General features: G+C 42.6%; 1 protein-coding gene across 3 annotated transcripts; it reads left to right on the forward strand.

Moving 5' to 3' along the window:
- The first annotated feature begins 1,678 nt into the window (after positions 1 to 1,678).
- PLA2G12B (phospholipase A2 group XIIB) lies at positions 1,679 to 21,558 on the forward strand. Of its 3 annotated transcripts, none has more exons than XM_054435577.2 (4): positions 1,679 to 2,010; positions 13,702 to 13,790; positions 15,051 to 15,216; positions 20,518 to 21,558. In XM_054435577.2, exons 1-4 carry the CDS (start codon positions 1,800 to 1,802, stop codon positions 20,637 to 20,639), a joined length of 588 nt encoding a protein of 195 aa, XP_054291552.1. In that variant the 5' UTR covers positions 1,679 to 1,799; the 3' UTR covers positions 20,640 to 21,558. The 3 variants fall into 3 exon arrangements, with proteins under 3 accessions (XP_054291552.1, XP_054291553.1, XP_054291555.1); XM_054435578.2 differs by having other exon boundaries at positions 20,521 to 21,558; XM_054435580.2 differs by having other exon boundaries at positions 1,682 to 2,010; positions 13,702 to 13,778.
- Positions 21,559 to 22,718: the final 1,160 nt, after the last annotated feature.

Below are 22,718 nucleotides of genomic sequence, written 5' to 3' on the forward strand. Positions count from 1 at the left end.
GTGTGAGCCACCGCGCCCAGCCTATAGTTAGTATTTTAATGGCAAGTTCCCCTGCTTTTGGAAAAGGAGCTCTGCATTTGCAGTTTTGTTTTGGTGAAGCCCTACAAATTATGTAGCTGGCCCTGGTGCCAGCTTTCCCATTGATAGCCTGTCCAGCTTTGATCAAGTCACTTACCCTCTGCATCAGTTTTCTCACCCCCAAATGGGAATATTTAACCTGCTTCATGAAACTGGCATGAACATTTGTGCATATGTGCATGTGTATGTGTGTGCCTCTGTGTATGTGCATATGTATGAAAGTGGTTTGAAAAAGTATAGATGCTTTAAAATATTGGGTGGCATTGTTGTGACTATGAATACTTTTTGACCACGGCCCTTCCTGGAGTCTGAGTCTTTAGCCAAACACATTTACTGAAAATGAATAAATTAATTCATTTAATTCATTATTTTCCATGGGGCTTTCCAGACAAACATTTGAGAAAGGAGCTAAACGATTCATGTGGTCCATAAAGGTATCATTTTTATAGACTGGTGATTATTTTATTATTATTTCTTTTTGAGACAGAGTTTCACTCTTGTCGCCCATGCTGGAGTGCAATGGCATGCTCTCAGCTCACTGCAACCTCCGCCTCCTGGGTTCAAGTGATTCTCCTGCCTTAGCCTTCCTAGTAGCTGGGACTTACAGGCGGCTGCTACATTGCCTGGCTAATTTTTGTATTTTTAGTGGAGACGGGGTTTCACTATGTTGGCCAGGCTGGCCTCAAACTCCTGACCTCAGGTGATCCAAACACCTCGGCCTCCCAAAATGCTGGGATTACAGGCATGCGCCACCATGCCCGGCCCTAGACTAGTGATTTTATAGATGGCATTTCTTCACACGACTAAAAGCAGAGTCTAAACTGAAAATGATGCCAAAACACTAGACTTCAGTCAACAATCTTAAAAGCCTACACTCCCAAATAGACTATTTGATAAACCCTCTGACTTTTAAGTAACTCAAAGGAAAAACACCACCAGGAGAGCTGAGTGCCCCCAGAATCGTCCTTGGACCATCTGCGGATCTTGTCTTATGATCCACTTATGCTGAGTGTAAACAAAGATACTGCTGTAAATAGAAGGAAAAATGTCCCTGCACTCAGATGGCTACATCTGGGAGCTCTGCCAAATTAGAAGATTTATGAGTCAGAGCCAGGTGGGTTCCATAGCAGAAGCTGGGGTCTCAACTCTGAACTTCTACTTAACACACACGTGGTGCCCTTGGTGCCTACTCTGACAATATCGTGACCCTTGGTAAAGTGACTATTAATTCCTACCGCTGGGGCTTTCCTGAGCCCTTCACACATCCTCCTGACTCTCCTTGGAGACTGTGTAGGTAGCTGGCTGAGGGGTGCGGCTAGGACCTTCGGTCAAGCTCTTCTATCAAGAGGCTGGCCCTGAAGAGCCACACTTGTAACTGATCAATAGGTTAACAAGCTGGTCGGGGTAGAACTCCGAATCCTTCCTGCGTCTCAAAAGCTGGCCAACGTCTCCCTCCCTCCAGGGTGGTAGAATCCACTTTGAAGTGTTCTCTCTCCCTGGCCCTCCCACTCCCTAACCTTTGCCCTCTTTCTAATTGCCCTGATCTCATCCCAACCTCCATAGCTATGTTTAAAGTCCACCTCTGGGGAACAGACAGATTGAATGTTCCAGATAATCCCTTTCCCAGTCCTGCCTGACATCTGGGTAGGGGGTTTGTCCCTGGACTTCTGGGACACTGGCTGGGGTTTGAGGAGAGAAGCCAGTACCTACCTGGCTGCAGGATGAAGCTGGCCAGTGGCTTCTTGGTTTTGTGGCTCAGCCTTGGGGGTGGCCTGGCTCAGAGCGACACGAGCCCTGATGCGGAGGAGTCCTATTCAGACTGGGGCCTTCGGCACCTCCGGGGAAGCTTTGAATCCGTCAACAGCTACTTCGATTCTTTTCTGGAGCTGCTGGGAGGGAAGAATGGAGTCTGTCAGTACAGGTGCAGATATGGTGAGTGTGCGGTTTCTCTTTCTGTAAAAACTGTTGCTGGTGGACCCATGGACAGCCCCAGAGAGGTCACGATCTGTCTTGCACTTTTTCCTGTTATCCACTTAGAGCTGCCAGATTTAGCAGATAAAAATGTAGGACACCCAGTGAAATGTGAAATCCAAATAAACAACAAATAAGTCATTAGTATAAGTATGTCCAGTGAAATATCTGGGACATACTTATCCTGACAAATTCTTCGTTGTTTATCTCAAACTCGCATTTCACTGAGCTTCCTGTATTGTATCTGGGAAACCTTCCCTGGGCCATTTTAATGAGTTTGTTGTGAGGCAGTTCTCAGGAAAAAGGGTACCTGGGGTGGGAAGAAGGAGGGTGGGTATGAGAGGTCTCTGTGAGGCGTTCCCTGGGATGAAAACTGAAACCGAACATTCAGAGAAAAATCTGCCATGGGGTGAAACCACCTCCTCAGCTGCTCTGTGCTCAGCTTGGAAATAAAGTCTCCCTTCCCCGTGCTGCAGTTCACACCGTCCTCCCCGCTCTCAGTCCCTGACTGGCATCAATTTGCTGGACTTTCTCAAGGGAGCTGTCCCTGACTGCAGTCTCGGCAATGACAGGCCTGCTGTGGAGAGGAAGGGTTCGCGGCTCACCAGGGATCCTGGGGGCTGTCCTCTGGGCTTGGTGCCAGATGCAGAATTGTGAGCTGGCAGGAGCACTTCCCCTACCTTGCCTGAATATGGCTGGGGGTACACAGAAATAAGGTGCACACCTGGCTGTGGGCACGGAGCCCCTGGTCCCGGTGCTTCTTTCACTGGGCCCTGTAATTAATGTAATGGGAGCAAAATGTGGAACCCCAGGCCTTGAAGCTGGGTGGCATCGTGTAGTTGCCAACGCGCATGAAAACGTTTTCCAAAGCATGCACAGTCTCAGGTCTCAGGTAGATTAGTTTTATGGTTTAATTTATCATCTATCTCATCATGGGATTAGAAATGAAAATGGTGAGTCAGTTTAGCCTAACAGGAAAACACATTTGAGAAATATTTTCTCCAAATACTCAACAGAGAAAAAGTCAGCTTTGAAAAGATGCACAAAAAAACTACATACTTCCTGGACTCACCCATAAGTCTCTCTATTCCTTTTTGAGTGGGGAAAATTGCTTCCTTATACACTAAGACTGAGTAGGAGGTAATGGTTAATCATTGCATCAGGACCCAAAGTTTTGCAGCATAGATGTTTTAACAATCTATGGTTAAAAATCTATGTTTTAACCATTTATGCTGCAGCTTCTTTGTGAAAGTTTCACAGAGAAAAATGCCTGGTCTGTTAGGACCCACCTGGCCCTAAAACCATGTATTTGTCCAAGGCAGTTGGACCAACGCAGAGGCCTTGCCACTGGATTATGCTCACCCCGTTTGCACGGATGGGGCAGGGAAGGGGTTGACTCACTTCAGACATTGGAATCAACACAGGTGTTTTCCTTCCTAAAGGCAACACAGGACTACGTCAGTGGTTCAGCAAATAGGCAACAGCAGGAATTTTTATTAGGAAATCAAGAACCAAATCCTCTTCTTCCTTCTCTAGCAAAACAGCATTAAAAGACTTAAGCAAATTTTAGTTGCAGAGCCTCTGGCTGGGCAGGGTGGAAGCCAGCAGCAACTGGTGGGGGATGGGAAGAGTAAATAGAAGAGGAAGGCAAATAACTCTTCTCACTTTGTGTAAAACAACCTGCTCAACGAGAGGCCTGAAAAACACTTAGAAAAATAGGCGGTTACGCCTCCTTACCTTGAAACCCAGTAGATCCAAAAACCTGGCGGCTGTGCCCAAAAGAGTACAAAATACCTTCTCAAACTGATTGTGAATCGAGCAATCTTTTGAACAGACAACACCTAACAACGAGTCTGCTCTTTTGTAGTTTGCTTTGTGACACAGCTCTCGTGCACCGTGCTTGTCTTTTAAGTAGTGGTTCTCAAACTCGCCTGTGAATTGAAGCCCCTGGAGGGCTGATTCGAACAGATCGCGCGGCCCCACCCCAGGTGTTTCTGATTTGTAGGAGATTCTGGGCTTAGGAGATCCTCCTGCCTCAGCCTCCCAGTTAGCGTGGGCTACAGGTGTGCGCCACCATGCCCAGATAATTTTGCAACTTTTTGTAGAGAAAGGAGTCTCACCATCTTGCCCAGGCTGGTCTCCAACTCCAGGGATCAAGCAATCCTCCCAACTTGGCCTCCCAAATTGCTGGGATTATAGGCGTGAGCCACGGCACCAGCCAGATTTTACCTTTGATAGGTACTAACTACTACTTAAAACAGTGGCTTTCTAACTTGGGTACACTTCAGATCACCTGAGGGGCTTTAACAACACCTGGCACCAAATCAATTAAATTAAAATTTCTGTGAGTTGGCCCCAGACATCAGTATTTTAACATTTTTCCCAGGTGATTGCAAAGCACAGCGAAGGTAAAGGAGTGCCATTCTATGACGTCATTCTTAGAGAACTTCAGCCCACAGGTTAAATTATGCAGGCAGATAAAACTGTGTATGTATCCTGGTAGCCCATGATAGCATGTCAACATTGTTTTCCGTGCTTCTCATATCTAAAGTAATTTGTTCTCGTGCCGACACACAAAATCTGTACTTGTCAAACAAGTGGGCTATAAATATGACAAGATCCAGCGTGTGTCAATGGCATACCTAGCACAACTATTATTAAGGAGTCTGTACCAGCTGGGTGCGGTGGCTCATGCCTGTAGTCCCAGCACTTTGGGAGGCCTAGGCAGGCAGATCACGAGGTCAGGAGATCGAGACCATCCTGGCTAACACGGTGAAACCCTGTCTCTATTAAAAATACAAAAAAAATTAGCCGGGTGTGGTGGCGGGTACCAGTAGTTCCAGCTACTTGGGAGGCTGAGGCAGGAGAATGGTGTGAACCTGGGAGGCAGAGCTTGCAGTGAGCCGAGATCTCACCATTGCACTCCAGCCTGGGCAACAGAGCAAGACTCTGCCTCAAAAAAAAAAAAAAAAAAAAAAAAAAAGGAGTCTCTACCAATGCAAACAAGATTTCCTTGAGAATCGCTTCCAAAATATAGATACCCTTTTCCACCTCCAGAGATTCTGATGCAGTAGGTCTGTGGTGGGACCTTGGAACTGCACTTTTAATGAGTAGTCTTTGAACCCGACTTTGAGAAATAAGCATAGTAATGGAAAAATCATGGGTTTGAATTTAGGAGAAAATATCCCATTGCTGGTGACCTTGGGCAAGTTATCTGACTCTCTCAACCTTAGTTTCCTCAAATATGTAAAAATAATGTTACTAATACCCACCTTGCAAAGGTGTTGTGAGAATTAAAGATAATATACATAAAGAATCAGTGGTATATATACAGCATGGTAGGTACCAAACAAATTTTATGAACATTATGAGAAAGACAGTCTAGTGAACAGGTTAATTGCATTCAGATTCTTCCAGCTCTCTTTCAACATAAAAATGAAAAATCCCAGAAATCCCAGTGGCTGGACAACAGCCTCTCAGCTTCTGGAAGAAGTCCCTCGAGGGAACAACGACCGAAGAGTTATCTGCCTCACAAAGGTCTCTGGAGTTGGGTCAATGGAGCAGAGTTTCTATAATGATACTGTTCAAGCTTTCACACTTTAATAAAAGATCCTGATAATGAATTTCTTCCTGGATTTAGTTCCAAGAGTATCTTAAAAGTTTCTTTCAATATCTGTCTATTGTAATCCCAGCACTTTGGGAGGCTGAGGCAGGCGGATCATTTGAGGTCAGGAGTTTGAGACCAGCCTGGCCAGCATGGTGAAACCCCATCTGTACTAAAAATACAAAAATTAGCCGGGCATGGTGGCGCGCCCTGTAATCCCAGCTACTTGGGAGGCTGAGGCAGGAGAATCACTTGAATCCTGGAGGAAGAGGTTGCAGTGAGCCGAGATCGCACCATTGCACTCCAGCCTGGGCAACAGAGCGAGATTAAGTTTCAAAAATAAACAAATAAATAAATAAATAAAAATAAATATCAGTCTATTTTTTAAAGAGAATTTTTATCTGAAGTTTTACAGCAAAATTTTATAAACCTGTGAGTTTGTATCTTTTTCCAGGGAAATAACTCAAAGACTTCATCAGATTCTCCAGGGGATCCAGAGCCCAAAAAAAGAAAACAGCCGCTGGCTTAGAGGCAAACAGATTATTCTTGTTTTTGGGTGACTGACCTCCTAGTCTGCTGGGGACTCAGGGAGGAGGGGAGATGCTCCTGGGATGTGGGACTTTCAGTACTAACACCGGGACGGTACCAGGCAAACCAGGACAAGTTGGTCACCCTACCTTATGCAATAACTTAATCTGTTTTAGCGACTGAAATACAGAGCTCTTCAGGAGAATTGCCTCTGTCCCGCCGTGTTCCACTGATGTATTAGTCATGGTGCATCTGAGTGTTTCTGGGAGGAAGGAGGACATACCTTTCTTTCTTTTTTTTTTTCTGGAATTTTGTTTTTCTTGAGACAGAGTCTCCCTCTGTCACCCAGGCTGGAGTGCAGTGGTACCATCTCGGCTCACTGCAACCTCTGCCTTCCAGGTTCAAATGATTCTCCTACCTCAGCCTCCTGGCGTAGCTGGGATTACAGGCATGTGCCACCACGCCTAGTTACTTTGTATTTTTAGTAGAGATGGGGTTTCACCATGTTGGCCAGGCTGGTCTCGAACTCATGACCTCAGGTGATCCCCCTGCTGGGCCTCCTAAAGTGCTGGGATTACAGGCGTGAGCCACCGGGCCCGGCCTGGAAATTATTTTATTTTCTCATGTTTGAGACAGCTAGTTGGGGTTGTTGATGAAGCCATGCCTATAATAGTTTAGTAAATACTCTTATTATTCATTTGTTATCATTATCTGTTCTTTATGACAATACAACATTAGTAGAAAAATCATATTATTGAGTGGAAAACTGTAAAACAAATGACAAAGACATAATATGTGTACTACAAAAAGGTTCTTACAAACTGTGAAGAAATAGGCGAAAGATCTAAAAGAAAAATGAGCGAAGAATGGAAATAGGCAATTGACAGAAAAGAAAAACTAAATGGTTTGCATACAAATAATATGGTTGAATTCAGTATTGATCAGGGGCTTACAAATTAAAGTAACAATGAGATACCACTTTTAGTCAACAGAGTGGCAAAATTTAAAAGAAGAGTGATAGGAACTATTGCTGCCCAAGACAGGAAAAAAGCGCTCCTGTGAATTTCTTTTGGAAATATAAATGTTAATCCTTTTTTTAATGTTGATTTTTAAGTTCTGGGGTACATGTGCAGGATGTGCAGTTTGGTTACACAGGTAAATGTGTGCCACAGTGGTTTGCTGCAGATGTACCTTTTAATAAAGCGTACTCACTCCCTCCTAGCACCTTTTGGGGAACCAGGTGGGTGGAGAAGATGGACGCACTCTCCCGGGAAGGCAAAACTCTTGCCCTGGGACACAAAGCCCTGAAAGTTTTTACTGTTGTTTCTAGTGACAGAGAGATAAAAGGGTGGGCCCAGGAGGCAGTGTCTACCGCTGGCAGGTAGAGCTCTTGGGATTCTTGGCTAACACTTCTCGATCTCCCTCCAGTTGGTCTTTTAAGACTTTTATGGTATTTCACTTTATTCAGAAGCTTTTAAGTTTTATAAGATCAAATCTGTCAGTCTCTTTCTTTATGGCTTCTGAATTTTATGTCTTGATTAGAAAACCATCCTCACATCAAGATTAGAACAGTATTCTGCTGTTTTTTTCTGTGACAGCAGCCATAGCTAAATCATAATAGTGTGGCTGTGTTCCAATAAAACTTTTTTTATAAACACTAAAATTTGAATTTGAACAGGATCAAGTTGTCGGCCTCTCACGCCTATAAACAGCTCCAGCCAGAAAATAAAACATGTGTGGATATGATACATTATTAATGCCTAGACTTAAAACGTCAACCATAAGCTACTCAAACGATAATTTGAGGATATGGTATCCTTGAATGATTTCTGCTTCTGCCTAGACTGAAACCATTACCTTTTGTCTTAGAACTTATACTTACAGCTTCACTTCTAAATAGAATTTCTGCAGTTAACATAAAACATTAAATAAAATAAAAATAACCATCATCAGCTGCAGGCTGGATAGGAATTCCATTCCGGTATCTTTCAAACTAGAATAACAGAGTTTTATCTTCTGTGAGTTATCAAGGGCAAAAAGGCAGAGGGTAACCCAAGAAACCAAGCCAAGTCTGTGGCAAATGCCCTTTTCAGCAAAGTTATTAAAAAGATGTTTCACTCTCTGGCTGGGCAAGGTGGCTCACACCTGTAACCCCAGCACTTTGGGAGGCCAAGGAGGGCAGCTCACTTGAGGTCAGGCGTTTGAGACCAGCCTGGACAACATGGTGAAACCCCGTCTCTACTAAAAACACAAAAAATTTGCTGGGCGTGGTGGCAGGTGCCTGTAATCCCAGCTACTCAGGAGGCTGAGGCAGGAGAATGGCTTGAACACAGGAGGCGGAGGTTGTAGTGAGCTGAGACGCTATCTTGAGTGTGGGGCTACCATGATGAGACTAGTGTCCTCGTAAGAAGAGAAAGAGAAAGAAGAGAAGACAAGGCCGTCTGCAAGCCAGGAAGAAGGCCCTCACCAGACACGGAATGCACTGGCACCCTGATCTTGGAATTCCCAGCCTTCAGCACCGTGAGGAATAAATTTCTGCCGTGTAAGCCGTCCATTCTGTGGTATTTTTGTTATAGCATCCAAACTGCCTGAGATAGGGAATGACTGCTGAATGGGCCCAAGGTCTATCTTGGGGGTGATGAAAATGTTTTTGAGCTAGATAAAGGTGATGGTTGTACAGCATTGTGAATGTACTTAATTGCATACTTTAAGGTGGTTAATTTTGTGTTATCTGAATTTCACCTCAATAAGAAAAAGAAGGCTGGGTGCTGTGGCTCAGGCCTATAATCTCAGCCCTTTGGGAGGCTGAGATGGGTGGATAGCTTCAGTCTGGGAATTCAAGACTATCTTGGTCAACATAGCCAAACCCCATCTCCACAAAAAATACAAAAATTAGGTGCAGTGACAGCACTTGTAGTCCCAGCTACTAGGGAGGCTGAGGTGGGAGGCTTGCTTGGGCCTGGGAGATCGAGGTTGCAGTGTGCCAAGATCACACCACTGCACTCCTGCCTGGGTGACAGAGTGAGAGACTCTGTCTCAAAAAATAAAAAAGGAAAGAAGCAGGGCACAGTGGCTCATGCCTGTAATTCTAGCAGCTCATTAAGCTGAGGTTGGAGAGCTGCCTGAGCCTAGGAGTTTAAGACCAGCCTGGGCAACATAGCAAGACCCCATCTCTATAAAAAAAATTTACAAGTTAGCCATGCATGATGGCATGCACCTGCAGTCATAGCTAGTTGGACAGCTGAGGCAGGAGGATCACTTGAACCTGGGAGTTTGAAGCTGCAGTGAGCTATGATTGTGCCACTGCACTGCACTCCAACCTGGGTGACAGAGTGAGACCCCATCCCTTAAAAAAAAAAAGAAGATGAAAACGAATAAATAGTTACACCATCAAAAAAGTGAAAAGACAACCCACAGAATGGCACAAAATATTTGCAGATTTGACAAGGCACTTGCTTCCAAAATATATAAAGAACACTTACAACTCAACAGTAAAAAGGTAAATAACTCAATTATAGAGTGGGTAGAGGATTTAAATAGACATTTTCCAAAAGAATTTATATGAATGGTAAATAAGCACATAAAAAGATGCTCAACATAATCATTAGAGAAATGCAAATCAAAACTACTGTGAAACACCACCTCACTCCCACTAGGATGGCTACAATAAAAAGGACAGACAATAGCAAGTGTTAGTGAGGATGTGGAGAAATGGGAACCCTCACACATTGCTGCTGGGAATGTGGTGCAGCCACTTTGGAAAACGATGTGGCAATTCCTTAAAGTGTTCAACAGGGTTACCATATGACCCAGCAATCCTATTCTTATGGAGAAATGAAACACATGTCCACACAAAAACCTGTCTACAAATATTAGTAGCAGTATTATTCATAATAGCTAAAAGGTAAAAACAACCCAAATGTCTATTAACCGATGAATGGGTAAAAAAATGTGGTATGTCTATACAATGGAAGGTTTTTCTGGCAATAAAAAGAACTTAAGTACTGATACATACTACAACATGTATGAAACCAGAAAACATTATGCTAAGAGAAAGAAGCCAGACACAAAAGGCCACATATTGTATGATTTAATTCATGTGAAGGAGTTGCCTAGGGCTGGGGGTAGGGAGATGGTAGAGGTGGCTAATGGGTACAGGGTTTCTTTTTGAGATTAGAATGTTCTAAAATTAGATTATGGTGTTGACTGGAAAACTCTGTGCATATGCCAAAACCATTGAATCGTACACATTAAATGAGTGAATGTATATGATATATGAATTATAGCTCAATAAAGCTGTCATAGAAAACATATAACAAAGAGATTAAAATCATAATGGCAGGCCAGGCAAGGTGGCTCACGCCTGTAATCCCAGCACTTTGGGAAGCCAAGGTGGGTGGATCACTTGAGGCCAGGAGTTCGAGACCAGCCTGGCCAACATGGTGAAACCCCATCTCTACTAAAAATACAAAGATTAGCTGGGCGTGGTGGTGCGTGCCTGTAACCCCAGCTACTCAGGAGGCTGAGGCAGGAGAATCACTTGAACTTGGGAGGCGGAGATTGAGGTGAGCCAAGATCGCACCACTGCACTCCAGCCTGGGCGACAGAGCGAGATTCTGTCTGAAAAAAAAAAAAATCATAATGGCAACTGCAACAGTTATATATTATTGAGCAACAAGGTACCTCGAAACTTAGCAGCTTACAATAGCAAAGATTATATCACACAGTTGCTGAGGGTCAGGGATCCTGGAGTGGCTTTGCTGGGCAATTCTGGCTCAGTTTCTCATAAGGTTGAGGTCTTGCTGCCCAGCTGATGCTGCCATCTCTGGAGATTCAGCTGGGGCTGGAGGATCTCTTGTTAAATTCATGTGGCTATTGACAGGAGGTTTTAGTTCTTTGCCACATGGATCTTTCCATGGGCCTGTTCATGACATAACTTCCCCTAGAGTGAACTGTGAGAGAGAGGGAAAGTAAGAGAGCCCAAGACAGAAATCATGGTCTTTTATAGCTTAATCTTAGGAGGAACACACCTCCACTTCTGCAGTATTCTCTGGGTCACACAGACAACTCCTGGGACTATATACAAGGAGGTGAATACCAGGAGGTGGGGATCATTGGAAGTCATCTTGGACCACAATCTTATAACCACATGTATCACAGCAACAAATTCCCAAACTGTGGTAGAAACTGCTTAGTGTCCCCTAATATCCATTCTTCCCCTTTTCTACAGTATAAAGCCCCTCCTTCCACATTTTAGCTGGGCTCATGGCTGCCCACTTCATTTCCTAGCCCACCTTGGCAACCAGATTTTGCCATTTGATTAAGGTCTGGCCAGAGGGAAGTATGAGGAAGTGACGTGTATAACATTCTGGAGTGTGTTTACTGAAGAGAGGGGCTGGACCCTTCCAACTCCTGCCATTCTGCTACAGGTAATATGAATGTGTTCGCTGAAGTGCCATCTTAGACCATAAGAGCCAGGGCTACACTCTAGGGCTGGTAGAGCAGAAAGCTAGAAGCAGCCTGGGTTCCAGGAAAGTGCAGATTTACTATACCAGAGGCATGAGTCTTAGCTCTGGATTTTTATGAGATATTCTGTCTTGTTTAAGGATCTGAATAATATAGGTATATAGAAGGTATAATATACATATGGAGAAAATTGCAGTGTTCTGTTGAATGACATACAGAAAGACCTAAGTAAATAGAGAACTATACCGTGTCCATATTTGGGAAGACTGAGTATCCTAAGAAAGGCAGTTGTCTCCAAATCTATACATTTGATGGATTTTTCAATCAAACTCTTGGTCATCTTTCTTGTAGAATTTACTAAATTGATTCTACAAATTCAAAAAAATTGCAAAATTCTTTGTAAGAGTAAAGGTCCAAGAATAATCAAGACAATTGTGCAGAATGATACGAAGTGAGGGCTTTAAAACATAAACTTAGTATCTAAAAATTAAAACAGAATGATGAGTGCAAATAGGCTTCAACTGCACCTGAACCTGTATTTGAACTGTCACATTTAATTAAAAATAATTTATAGCAAGTTTGGCAGATGTTGACATTTATTATGTTTGTGCATTTGGTACATGGCTGTTTGTTTCTCTGACTTTTCAACAGTTTTGAAATATTTCATAATATAAAATAATTAAGAATAAATACCTGGTAGGAGAAGAAGGAAGGAAGGAAGGAAGGAGAAAGAAAGAAAGAAGAAAAGCAGAAGAAGAAAAGGAGGAAGGAAGGAAGGAAAGGAGAGAAGGAAGAAAGGAAGAAAGGAAGGAAGAAAGAAAGAAAAAAGAAAGAAAGAAAGAAGAAAGAAACTGTCATATGCCTTATTCTAAGGATTAATTATTCTTAGCACATTCCCCCAGTCTTAACGCTAGGTCTTGTATCTCCTAAAAAGAGGCAGAGATGTGGTGAAGGAGCATAGGCTTTGGAGACAAACAGGAAATCTGACTTTATATCCTGTTTCCCCCACTTTCTCTATGATGGTAGGCAAGTCATGCGACCTCTTAGCCCGAGTTTCTTATCTGGATAATGGGATAAAATACCCACTGCAGATGGCCATCCTGAGGTCATCTCAGGTCAAGGTTATCTTTACCTATGAGCACTGCCATTGATACAACTGATAAAGCTTCTCTCTACACATTTGAAAGATCTTAAAAAACAGAAATTCAAAGCTGTTCAGATCATTTCTGCTTAGTTCTATGAAAGAAATGCCTAAGAAATCACATCAGGGTGATTTCTTTGCTCTTTGCTCAATAATACTCTGTCTACGTTTATGGAATCTTCCTTGAATTTCCTGCAAGTTAAACCCTTTTGTGGTGCTGCTACAATTCCGATTCCTTAAGTGTACGATCAAGTTGTGTTCTGCTTGTTCTTTGAGTGGTGTGTGGTCTTGCAGTGAAGGAATGAGGAACCTTGAGTTTTAGTTGGGTTTTGCCATGGCCCTTATCTTCAATGTTATGCACTTAAAAAACATTAGAAATGTCAGTAAATAAGTGCTCATTGGGTGCAGTGGCTCACGCCTGTAATCCCAGCACTTTGGGAGGCCAAGGCGGGTGGATCACTTGAGGTCAGGAGTTCGAGACCAACCTGGCCAACATGGTGAAACCCTGTCTCTACTAAAAATACAAAAATTAGCTGGGCATGGTGGCACATGCCTGTAATCCCAGCTACTTGGGAGGCTGAGGCAGGAGAATTGCTTGAACCCAGGAGGTGGAGGTTGCTGTGAGCCAAGATCACACCACTGCACTCCAGCCTGGGCAACAGACAGAGACCCTGTCTCAAAAAAAAAAAAAAAAGTGCTAATGAAATTTTTTGAGATTAGGAGAAAAAGTCAAAGTGGTTTGAAAGTCATTATTCTTCTGTGACATCATCATCACCTGATTTGGATGTGAGAAACAGTGACTTTTAAAGAAAAAGTGAAATATGCTTTTAGAAAATTTTCATTTGATGAATGTTCCCAAATGCTTGATTTCTAAATATTTCATCTTGCTTCTTTCCTTTCTTCCTCCTGCAAGGAAAGGCACCAATGCCCAGACCTGGCTACAAGCCCCAAGAGCCCAACGGCTGCGGCTCCTATTTCCTGGGTCTCAAGGTACCAGAAAGTGTATGTACTGCCAGCATTACCTTCTTGGTTGGTTGGTTTTGACTGAGAGCAATCCTAGAGTTATGCTTGATGGAAGTGATTGTTTCTGGAAAAAAGTTGAACAGTACAATTAAGTATTTTAAATTGGCTATGAGGGAGAGAATTTTTAAAGAAGATATCTGATTTCCTTTTCTCAGGGACAGCTGTCCCTCAGATAAACCCTTGGTAGTGGATCAGAACTTTGAAATCACCACTGAAAATGTCAGCTGAGACTTAGGGCATCATGAAATAACTTGAGATAGATCTGACAGGTTTGACTTATTGAAATTAGTGGACCATTTCAGTGATGTGCCGGAGCCAGCTGGTGCTGGCCAGTGAGAGCTGATTGTTACATATTGTCATGACTTTTGCAAGCAGCTGACTTCATGTTAGTAGTGCCAAATTGGCTATGTTTGGAGTGCTGACATCATAGAAATCTGCACACACACACACACCCCACGCCCTGCTAATTTTTGTATTTTTAGTAGAAACGGGGTTTCACCATGTTGGCCAGGGTGGTCTCGAACTCCTGACCTCAAGTGATCCACCCACCTTGGCCTCCCGAAGTGCTGGGATTACAGTCGTGAGCCACCGTACCCAGACACATGTGGCATTTTACAGTTGTTTATAGGATGCTTAGTAATCATGGGTGTGTGTGAGATGTGGTTTGACCACAGTTCTCTTGTGATCAGGAGCTGTGTGTTCTATACCCACTCTACTTTCCAACACACACACACACACACTCTCACACACACACATACACGCACACCCTTAAAATAGTGCTGTCTGGGATGCTGGTGATCTCTTGATGAACTGAGGCTGAATTTTTTAAATACTTCTTAGCCGTAGAATCCTTTGCTCACACAAAATCTCATATGGGACTGTTAAGTGTTAATGAAATTTAGAAGCCCTGTGGCTCTGCTCTCTTCACTACCCTTCTGTTCTCTATTTTCATTACTGTAAGCTGCCTCTGAATTTTAAAATTACTAACATCTAAAAAAAAAAAAAGGTGAAAAATGGCCAGAATCACTTACTGAACTAATAACTAAGTAACAATGAAAACTTGTAATCCTGTGACTGTTGGTATTCTACTGAGTCATTGGTGTTTCTGAATTGACCAGGATATGCGATAGAAATGTGAGAACCGGCTAGTTAATGACAAGGTGGCCAAGGTTGCCTAAGGTCCTTAGTCTAAACGTGGCATTTCTTCCCCTTCTTTTCCCTTCCTTCACTTTTCCCCAGATGGACTTGGGCATTCCAGCAATGACAAAGTGCTGCAACCAGCTGGATGTCTGTTATGACACTTGCGGTGCCAACAAATATCGCTGTGATGCAAAATTCCGATGGTGTCTCCATTCGATCTGCTCTGACCTTAAGCGGAGTCTGGGCTTTGTCTCCAAAGTGGAAGGTAGGTATCTCAATGGCACGTACAGTGCACAGGGAGTTTTGTTCCTGTTTTCACACCGAGATATAGCCAGAACCCCTTGACTCAAAGAGACCATCAGAGCTCACTGAACATTCTTTATGGAATACTGCGGTGAAGGAAAGATTCTGGGCGCTCCTTCACTCAAGTTCTTGCTGTCCTGCCCGCGAGCTGCTGGCACCACTCCTGAAGGTAAACGACTATACCAAAGCCTTCCCAGAAAAATAAAAATCTATCATTTAAGGCTGCAGAAGGAATTGCCCAACTGGCTTGGATTATCCATTCCACTGTTAAATAATTTTCCATATCAGGAATTATTCCTTATAGGACCACTTGGTTTGGCTTAAGCATTTTTTTTTTAATTTTGTTTTCAGTCAGGGTAGGAGTTCAAAAAACCTTTTCTGCATAAAGGTCTCTATATACTTGAGGATAATTATTTTATTTAAATTTTTAAAAAATTTTTTTGAGACAGAATCTCACTCTGTTGCCCAGGCTGGAGTACAGTGGTGTGATCTCAGCTCACTACAACCTCTGCTTTCCGGGTTCAAGCGATTCCTGTGCCTCAGCCTCCCACGTAGCTGGGATTACAGGCACCCGCCACCATGCCCAGCTGATTTTTGTATTTTTAGTAGAGATGGGGTTGTGCCATGTTGTCCAGGCTGGTCTCGAACTCCTGAACTCAAGCGATCCGCCCGCCTCAGCCTCCCAAAGTGCTGGGTATTACAGGTGTGAGCCACCCCACCCAGCAAGAATAGTTATTTTAAACAACTGCTTTGCTACCTAGTTTCTAGCACTGACTCTATAATTTCTTTTTCCTAATTTACTTAGGAAAAGTTTTTACTCTCTCAATTTCTGAAGCCAGGATATTGTATCCAGGTATGAATTAGCATTTTCTATTTTTAGATGGTAAGAGTTGAAATGCAGGCTGATAAAGAGCTGGCTCCACACCACAGAGAGTGTCTGCAGTAGAGAGAATTTTGGATCTTTTCATAGATCAATGTCTAGAGTGCAGTCTGGAGGTGAAGGTGTGAGGGCTTGGAAATGTGAATAATTCAGTGTGCCCTATGAAAAGGAGTATCATTCTATTCTGTTTCTACAGAGGGTGAAAAAGTACCTGCTGCTAATCTAGGGTCAGGTCAAGTTACTTCCTGCAAGCAATGTCCTATTGATTCATTCTCCCAAATATCTCTTTCATATCCCACTTGCCTGGTTACTGCAAATTAACCCAGTCTCTGTGTCCCATCTAATTGATGGTCACCATTGGGACCAGATATGCCACACGAATGTGATCATCTCAACCCCCTGTGTAAATCATTCAATAGATTCCTCCTCCTTACGGATGAAATCCAAACTCCTCAGTATGCCATACATGGCCCTTTCTGATTCAGCCCTAGCCTTCCTCTCCACCATTATCTTGGGCATTTCTGGTCTGTCTCCTGATTCCTGCCTCAGTGGGCTCAGAACTGTCCCTTTGTAGATTCTACAAAAAGAGTGTTTCCAACCTGGTGAATCAAAACACAGGTTCCATTCTGTGAGGTGAATCCACCCATCAAAAGGCATTTTCAAAGATCGCTTATTTCTCATTTTTATCACAGAATATTTGATTTTTCCTTATGGGCCTCAGTAGGCTCAGAAATGTCCCTTCGTAGATTCTACACAAAGTGTTTCCAACCTGGTGAATCAAACTACTTGGGTTGATGGCCCATCCCTTTCTGCCCCTGTGTGAAACGCCCTAATCATTCATTTTTTGTTGTTGTTGAAACAGATTTATTAAGCTACAATTCACACACAATACAATTCACCCATTTAAATGCTTTTAAATATGTTCACAGAGTTATGCAGTCAATCCCACAGTCAATTTTAGAACATATTCATCACCCTGAAAAGGAGACCCAGGGCCATTAACAGTCTCTCCCCAAATTCTCCCTGCCCAGCTTGAGGAAACCACGAATCTACTTTCTACCTCTAGAACTGCCTATTCTGGACATTGTCAAAAATCAATTGACCATAAAGGTTAGGATTTATTTCTAGATGCTCAATTCTATTCCACTGATCTATGTCAGGACCATGCTGTCAGTTACTGTTGTTATGCAGTAAATTTTGAAATCAAGATGTGTTCTTAAACTGTGTACTTTTTTGTCAAGACTATTTTTGATATTCTGGATCCCTCACATTTCCATATGAATTTTAGGAACTGCTTGTCAATTTCTCCAAGGAATGGCAGCTAGAATTTTGAGAGGGTTATTGTTGAATCTATAGATCAATTTGAGAATACTGCCATCTTAACAAAATTATATTTATATCAATGTCCTTTCCATTTATTTAGGTCTTCTTTAATTTATTTCAACAATGTGTTTATAGTTTTCACAGTACAAATCTTGGACTTCTGTTAAATTTATTCCTAAGTATTTTATTCTTTTTAATGCTATTGAAATGTAATTGTATTTAAATTTTACTTTCAGATCATTTATTAATAATGTATAGAAATTCATTTGATTTTTGTACATTGATCTTATATCCTGCAACCCAGCTGAAATAACTCCTTAGTTCTAATATTTTTTTTTTCATGGATTCCATAGGCTTTTTTATATATAAGATAATGCCATCTGCATATCATCTTCCTTTCCAATTTGGATTTTTAAAATTTTTTTCTCTTGCCTAATTGCCCTGGCTACAGCTTCCAATACAACATTGAATAGAAGTGTTGCGAGTGGACATTTTTGTCTTGTTCCTGATCTTAGAGTAAAAGCATTTCGTCTTTCACCATTGAGCATGATTGTTAGCTATGGCTGTCTCTAGATGGCCTTTATTAGGTTGTGGGAGTTCTCTTTTCCCAGTTTGTTGAATGTTTTCTTTTAATTTTTCTTTCTTTCTTTCTTTTTTTTTTTTTTCTGACATGGAGTTTCACTCTTACGCCCAGGCTGGAGTGAAGTGGTGTGATCTTGGCTCACTGCAACCTCTGCACCCCAGGTTCAAGCGATTCTCCTGCCTCGGCCTCCAGAGTAGCTGGGATTACAGGCATGCACCACCATGCCCAGCTAATTTTTGTATTTTTAGTAGAGACAGGGTTTCGCCATGTTGGCCATGCTGGTCTGGAACTCCTGACCTCAGGTGCTCCACCTGCCTTGGCCTCCCAAAGTGCTAGGATTACAGGCGTGAGCCACTGCACCTGGCCAAGTGTTTTTATCGTGAAAAAGTGTTGGATGTTTTCAAATGTTTTTTCTGCATCTATTGAGGTGATCATGTGGTATTTGTTCTATATTCTATTGATGTAGTTTATCATATTAATTGATTTTAGTATGGTTTAGCATTCTTAGGCTAAATCCCACTTAGTCATGATGTTAACCTTTTTGTATGTTGCTGGATTCAGTTTACTAGTATTTTGTTGAGGATTTTGCATCCATACTCATAAGAGATACTAGTCTATAGTTTGTTATTTTTGTGATATCTTTGGTTTTGGTATCAGAGTAATATTGACCTCATAAAATGAGTTGGGCAGTGATCCCTTCTCTCCTAATTTTTTTAAAAGCTTAGAAAGGATTGATATTAATTCTTTAAATGTTTGGTAAAATTCCCCAGTAAAGCCAAGTAGAATTTGATTTCTTTGGGGAAGTTTTTAATTACAAATCACGAGCTTGGGTTAGTAATTGTATTTATATACACTAGTAATCTATTCATATTTTCTATTCTTCTTGAGTCAGTTTCAGCAGTTCATGTCTTTCTACGAATTTGTCCATTCCATCCAAGTTATCAACATTTTTTGGCATGTAGGTATTCACAGTATTCCCTTATAATCCTTTTTATTTTTATTTTTTTGAGATGGAGTCTTGCTCTGTCGCCCAGGCTGGAGTGCAATGGTGTGATCTCGGCTCACTGGAGGCTCTGCCTCCGGGTTCACGCCATTCTCCTGCCTCAGCCTCCTGAGTAGCTGGGACTACAGGCACCCGCCACCACGCCTGGCTAATTTTTTGTATTTTTAGTAGAGACAAGGTTTCACCGTGTTAGCCAGGATGGTCTTGTTAGCCAGGAGGTCTCCTGACCTCGTGATCTGCCTGCTTCGGCCTCCCAAAGTGCTGGGATTACAGGCGTGAGCCACCGTGCCCGGCCCTAATCCTTTTTATTTCTATAAGATTGTTAGTGACATTTCTCTCTCATTCCTGAATTTGGTAATTTGAGTCCTCTCTTTTTTTCTTGGTTAGTCTAGCTAAAAGTTTGTTAACATTTTTTATCTTTTCAATGAACCAATTTAAAAAAATTGATATATCATTCACATACCGTAGAATTTACCCTTTAAAATACACTTCAGTGGTTTTTGTATATTCACAGAGTTGTACAACCATCACCACAATCTAATTCCAGAACATTTTGATTAGTCCCAAAAGAAACCCTGTAGCCATTAGCAGTCACTACTCATTACCTCCCCTACCCCACCCCAGCCCTAGACAACCACTATTTTACTCTCTGTATGGACTGCCTATTCTGGAAATTTCACATAAATGGAATCATACAATATGTGGCCTTTTGTGTCTGGCTTCTTTTGCTTAGCATAATGTTTTCAAGATTCATCCATGTTTTAGTGTGCATCAGTACTTCATTTTCCTGACCATTCTTGAAGTTTAAACTTAGATATCCTGCTTCCTCTAAGATACCTCTCCTAATAACCCTTGCTGCAAAGGGATAGAGACCCTTTCTGTGGGCTTACGTACCACCTTGGGGTTATTTTCATCATGAGTTAGTGTAGCTATCTGTTTACCTGTCCACCTCTTTATCCAAACTGTGGAGTTCTTAAGTTGAGGATGCCTTTTGTCTCTGTATCCTTGGCTCCTAAGACAGTGGCTAACCAACATATCCAACCCATGCAAATGTTTTTCCATCAATGAATGGTTGTTCATCCAATACCTGAACAGGGAAAGCTATAGGCGAGATTGGGTGTGTTCTGGGTGGTATGGCCATAGATGGGAAAGCTATGGGAAACATAGTTGTTCATGTGAGGGAGTCTTCTGCAAAAAATATTCTCCATGGAGTGAGCATGGTGGTGTGGGAGGTTCTGCTTGCTCACCATTGTTTTGACCAAGGGCCCACATGCGAGGGCACCTCCAGGTGTCTTCTGCTTTACTGGATTGGATGGGAGCTTTTCTGAGAACATTCTCTGAAATGGATGCTCTTCCTTTGAATTCTATATTTGGATTACTGTCTCTACTTTCCTCTGGGTGTCATGTCATCCCTGGAAATACTCTTCAAAATTACTCACTGTTAACCTTTCTGTCCCTCTTCATCTTTTTCAAGCAGCCTGTGATTCCCTGGTTGACACTGTGTTCAACACCGTGTGGACCTTGGGCTGCCGCCCCTTTATGAATAGTCAGCGGGCAGCTTGCATCTGTGCAGAGGAGGAGAAGGAAGAGTTATGAGGAAGAAGTGATTCCTTCCTGGTTTTGAGTGACACCACAGCTGTCAGCCTTCAAGATGTCAGTCTTTGAGTCAGCGTGACTCATTCGTTCTTCCAACAGTTTGGACACCACAAAGCAGGAGAAAGGGAACATTTTTCTACAGCTGGAAAGTGAGTCCTATCCTTTGAGGAAATTTGAAAAAAGACATGGAGTGGTTTGAAGGCTACTCTTCATTTAAGACTGCTCTCCCCAACCAAGACATGTTTGCCTGGAAATTCAGTTCTTAGCTTAAAGACTAAAGTGCAAGCAAACCCTGCAATTTCTGGACCTGATAATTATATTCATGAGTGAAATTGTGGGGAGTCCAGCCATTTGGGAGGCAATGACTTTCTGCTGGCCCATGTTTCAGTTGCCAGTAAGCATCTCACATTTAATAAAGTGTACTTCTTAGAACATTTGGAAAGAGATGAATGAATTCCATTATCACCAATATGCTTCCATTTCACTTAGAAGAGACCAAAACCCAACTGGTAAGTTCCACCAATGACCACAGTTATTCCCACTGATGCTAAACAGAGAAAACAGGTGGGCAGGCTCAGAGGCTTACCTGATTAAGGCCAACGGAGGGGAAGGTCAGATGGAATTAGGTCTCTGAGGATTCATTTTTCCCTCCGGTGACCTACCCCTGTTGGTATTGCCAGTTACTAAATGGTGTTAGAGTCATGCTAAGATCTGAGATGTACTTGGTAAGAGTTACTAATGGAGCTAGCTAGGAAAAGTCGCTGCAGCCTGTCAGGAGTGAGAGACAAGTGGCCATTCCCTAACTTGCGGGTCTCAACCCTAACCATGGATTAGAATCACCTGAGGATCCTTTAAAACAAACCAGTAAATATACACTGGTATTTTATAAATGTTTTCCAGGCGATTCTGCTGCACAGAAGGGCTGGGGGCCACTAATCTAGAGCAGGAATCGGCCCACTAAGTCCCGTGGGCCAAGCCTAGCCCAAAGCCTGTTTTTGTTGTTGTTGTTGTTTTTGTTTGTTTGTTTGAGAGACAGTCTCACTCTGTCGCCCAGGCTGGAGTGCAGTGGCCATATCTCGGCTCACTGTAACCTCTGCCTCCTGGGTTCAAGCGATTCTCCTGCCTCAGCCTCCCGAGCAGCTGGGATTACAGGTGCCCACCACCACGCCCGGCTAATTTTTGTATTTTTAGTAGAGTTGGGGTTTCACCATGTTGGCCAGGCTGGTCTCAAACTCTTGGCCTCAAATAATCTGACCACCTCGGGCTCCCAAAGTGCTGGGATTACAGGCATGAGCCACCACACCTGGCTCAAAGCCTGGTTTTGAATCCTTTTTTGGAATAACCATGCTCACATTTGTTTACATATTCTCTGTGGCTCTCCTTGTACTACAGCTGCAAAGTTGAGTAGCTGTGACAAACGCTGCAGGGCCCAGAAAGCCTAGTACATTTACCAGTTGGCTTTTTACAGAAAAAGTTGCTGAATTCTATCTAAATCTTTTTCTCCTTTCCCTTACTTTTGTTAATTTTACTGATTCTACTAACAACTATTAATTGTAGCATTTTTTTTTAAATTTTTTGGGATTTGAGGGGTTTTTTGAAACAAGGTCTCACTCTGTCACCCTGGCTGGAGCACTGTCATGGCTCACTGCAGCCTCGACATCCTGAGCTCAAGCAATCTTCCCACCTCAGCTCCCCAAGTAGCTGGAACCACAGTGGCACACCACCATGCCCGGCTAATTTAAAACCATTTTTTTGTAGAGATGAGGTCTCACTATGTTGCCTAGGCTAGTCTTGAGCTCCTGGGCTCAAGGGATTCTCCCACCTCGGCCTCTGAAGTGCTGGGATTTCGGGCATGAGCCACCAGGTCCAGACTACAGCAACTTTTAAAAACTAAAAGCAGAAAAACTTTTCTGATCTTATGTAAAGGCCATAAAATTAATTGGCATATAAAGAAATTGGAGTTAACTGCAGATAAAATTTGTCTTTGTGGTTTATATTTATTTCAATAAAACTTATTATTAAGTACCTACAAAATGGAATATGGCAGAATTATATACTTTTTTCTATTGTCTTATCTGC

This window comes from Pongo pygmaeus, chromosome 8 (genome assembly GCF_028885625.2).
Source record: "Pongo pygmaeus isolate AG05252 chromosome 8, NHGRI_mPonPyg2-v2.0_pri, whole genome shotgun sequence".
Taxonomy (NCBI): Eukaryota; Metazoa; Chordata; class Mammalia; order Primates; family Hominidae; genus Pongo; species Pongo pygmaeus.

Excerpts from the sequence above, each read along its gene's own strand:
- PLA2G12B (XM_054435577.2), top strand. The coding sequence starts at position 1,800 with ATGAAGCTGGCCAGTGGCTTCTTGGTTTTGTGGCTCAGCCTTGGGGGT. Across the intron at positions 2,011-13,701 it reads TCAGTACAGGTGCAGATATG|GAAAGGCACCAATGCCCAGA; the intron begins GTGAGTGTGCGG and ends TCCTCCTGCAAG. Across the intron at positions 15,217-20,517 it reads CTTTGTCTCCAAAGTGGAAG|CAGCCTGTGATTCCCTGGTT; the intron begins GTAGGTATCTCA and ends ATCTTTTTCAAG.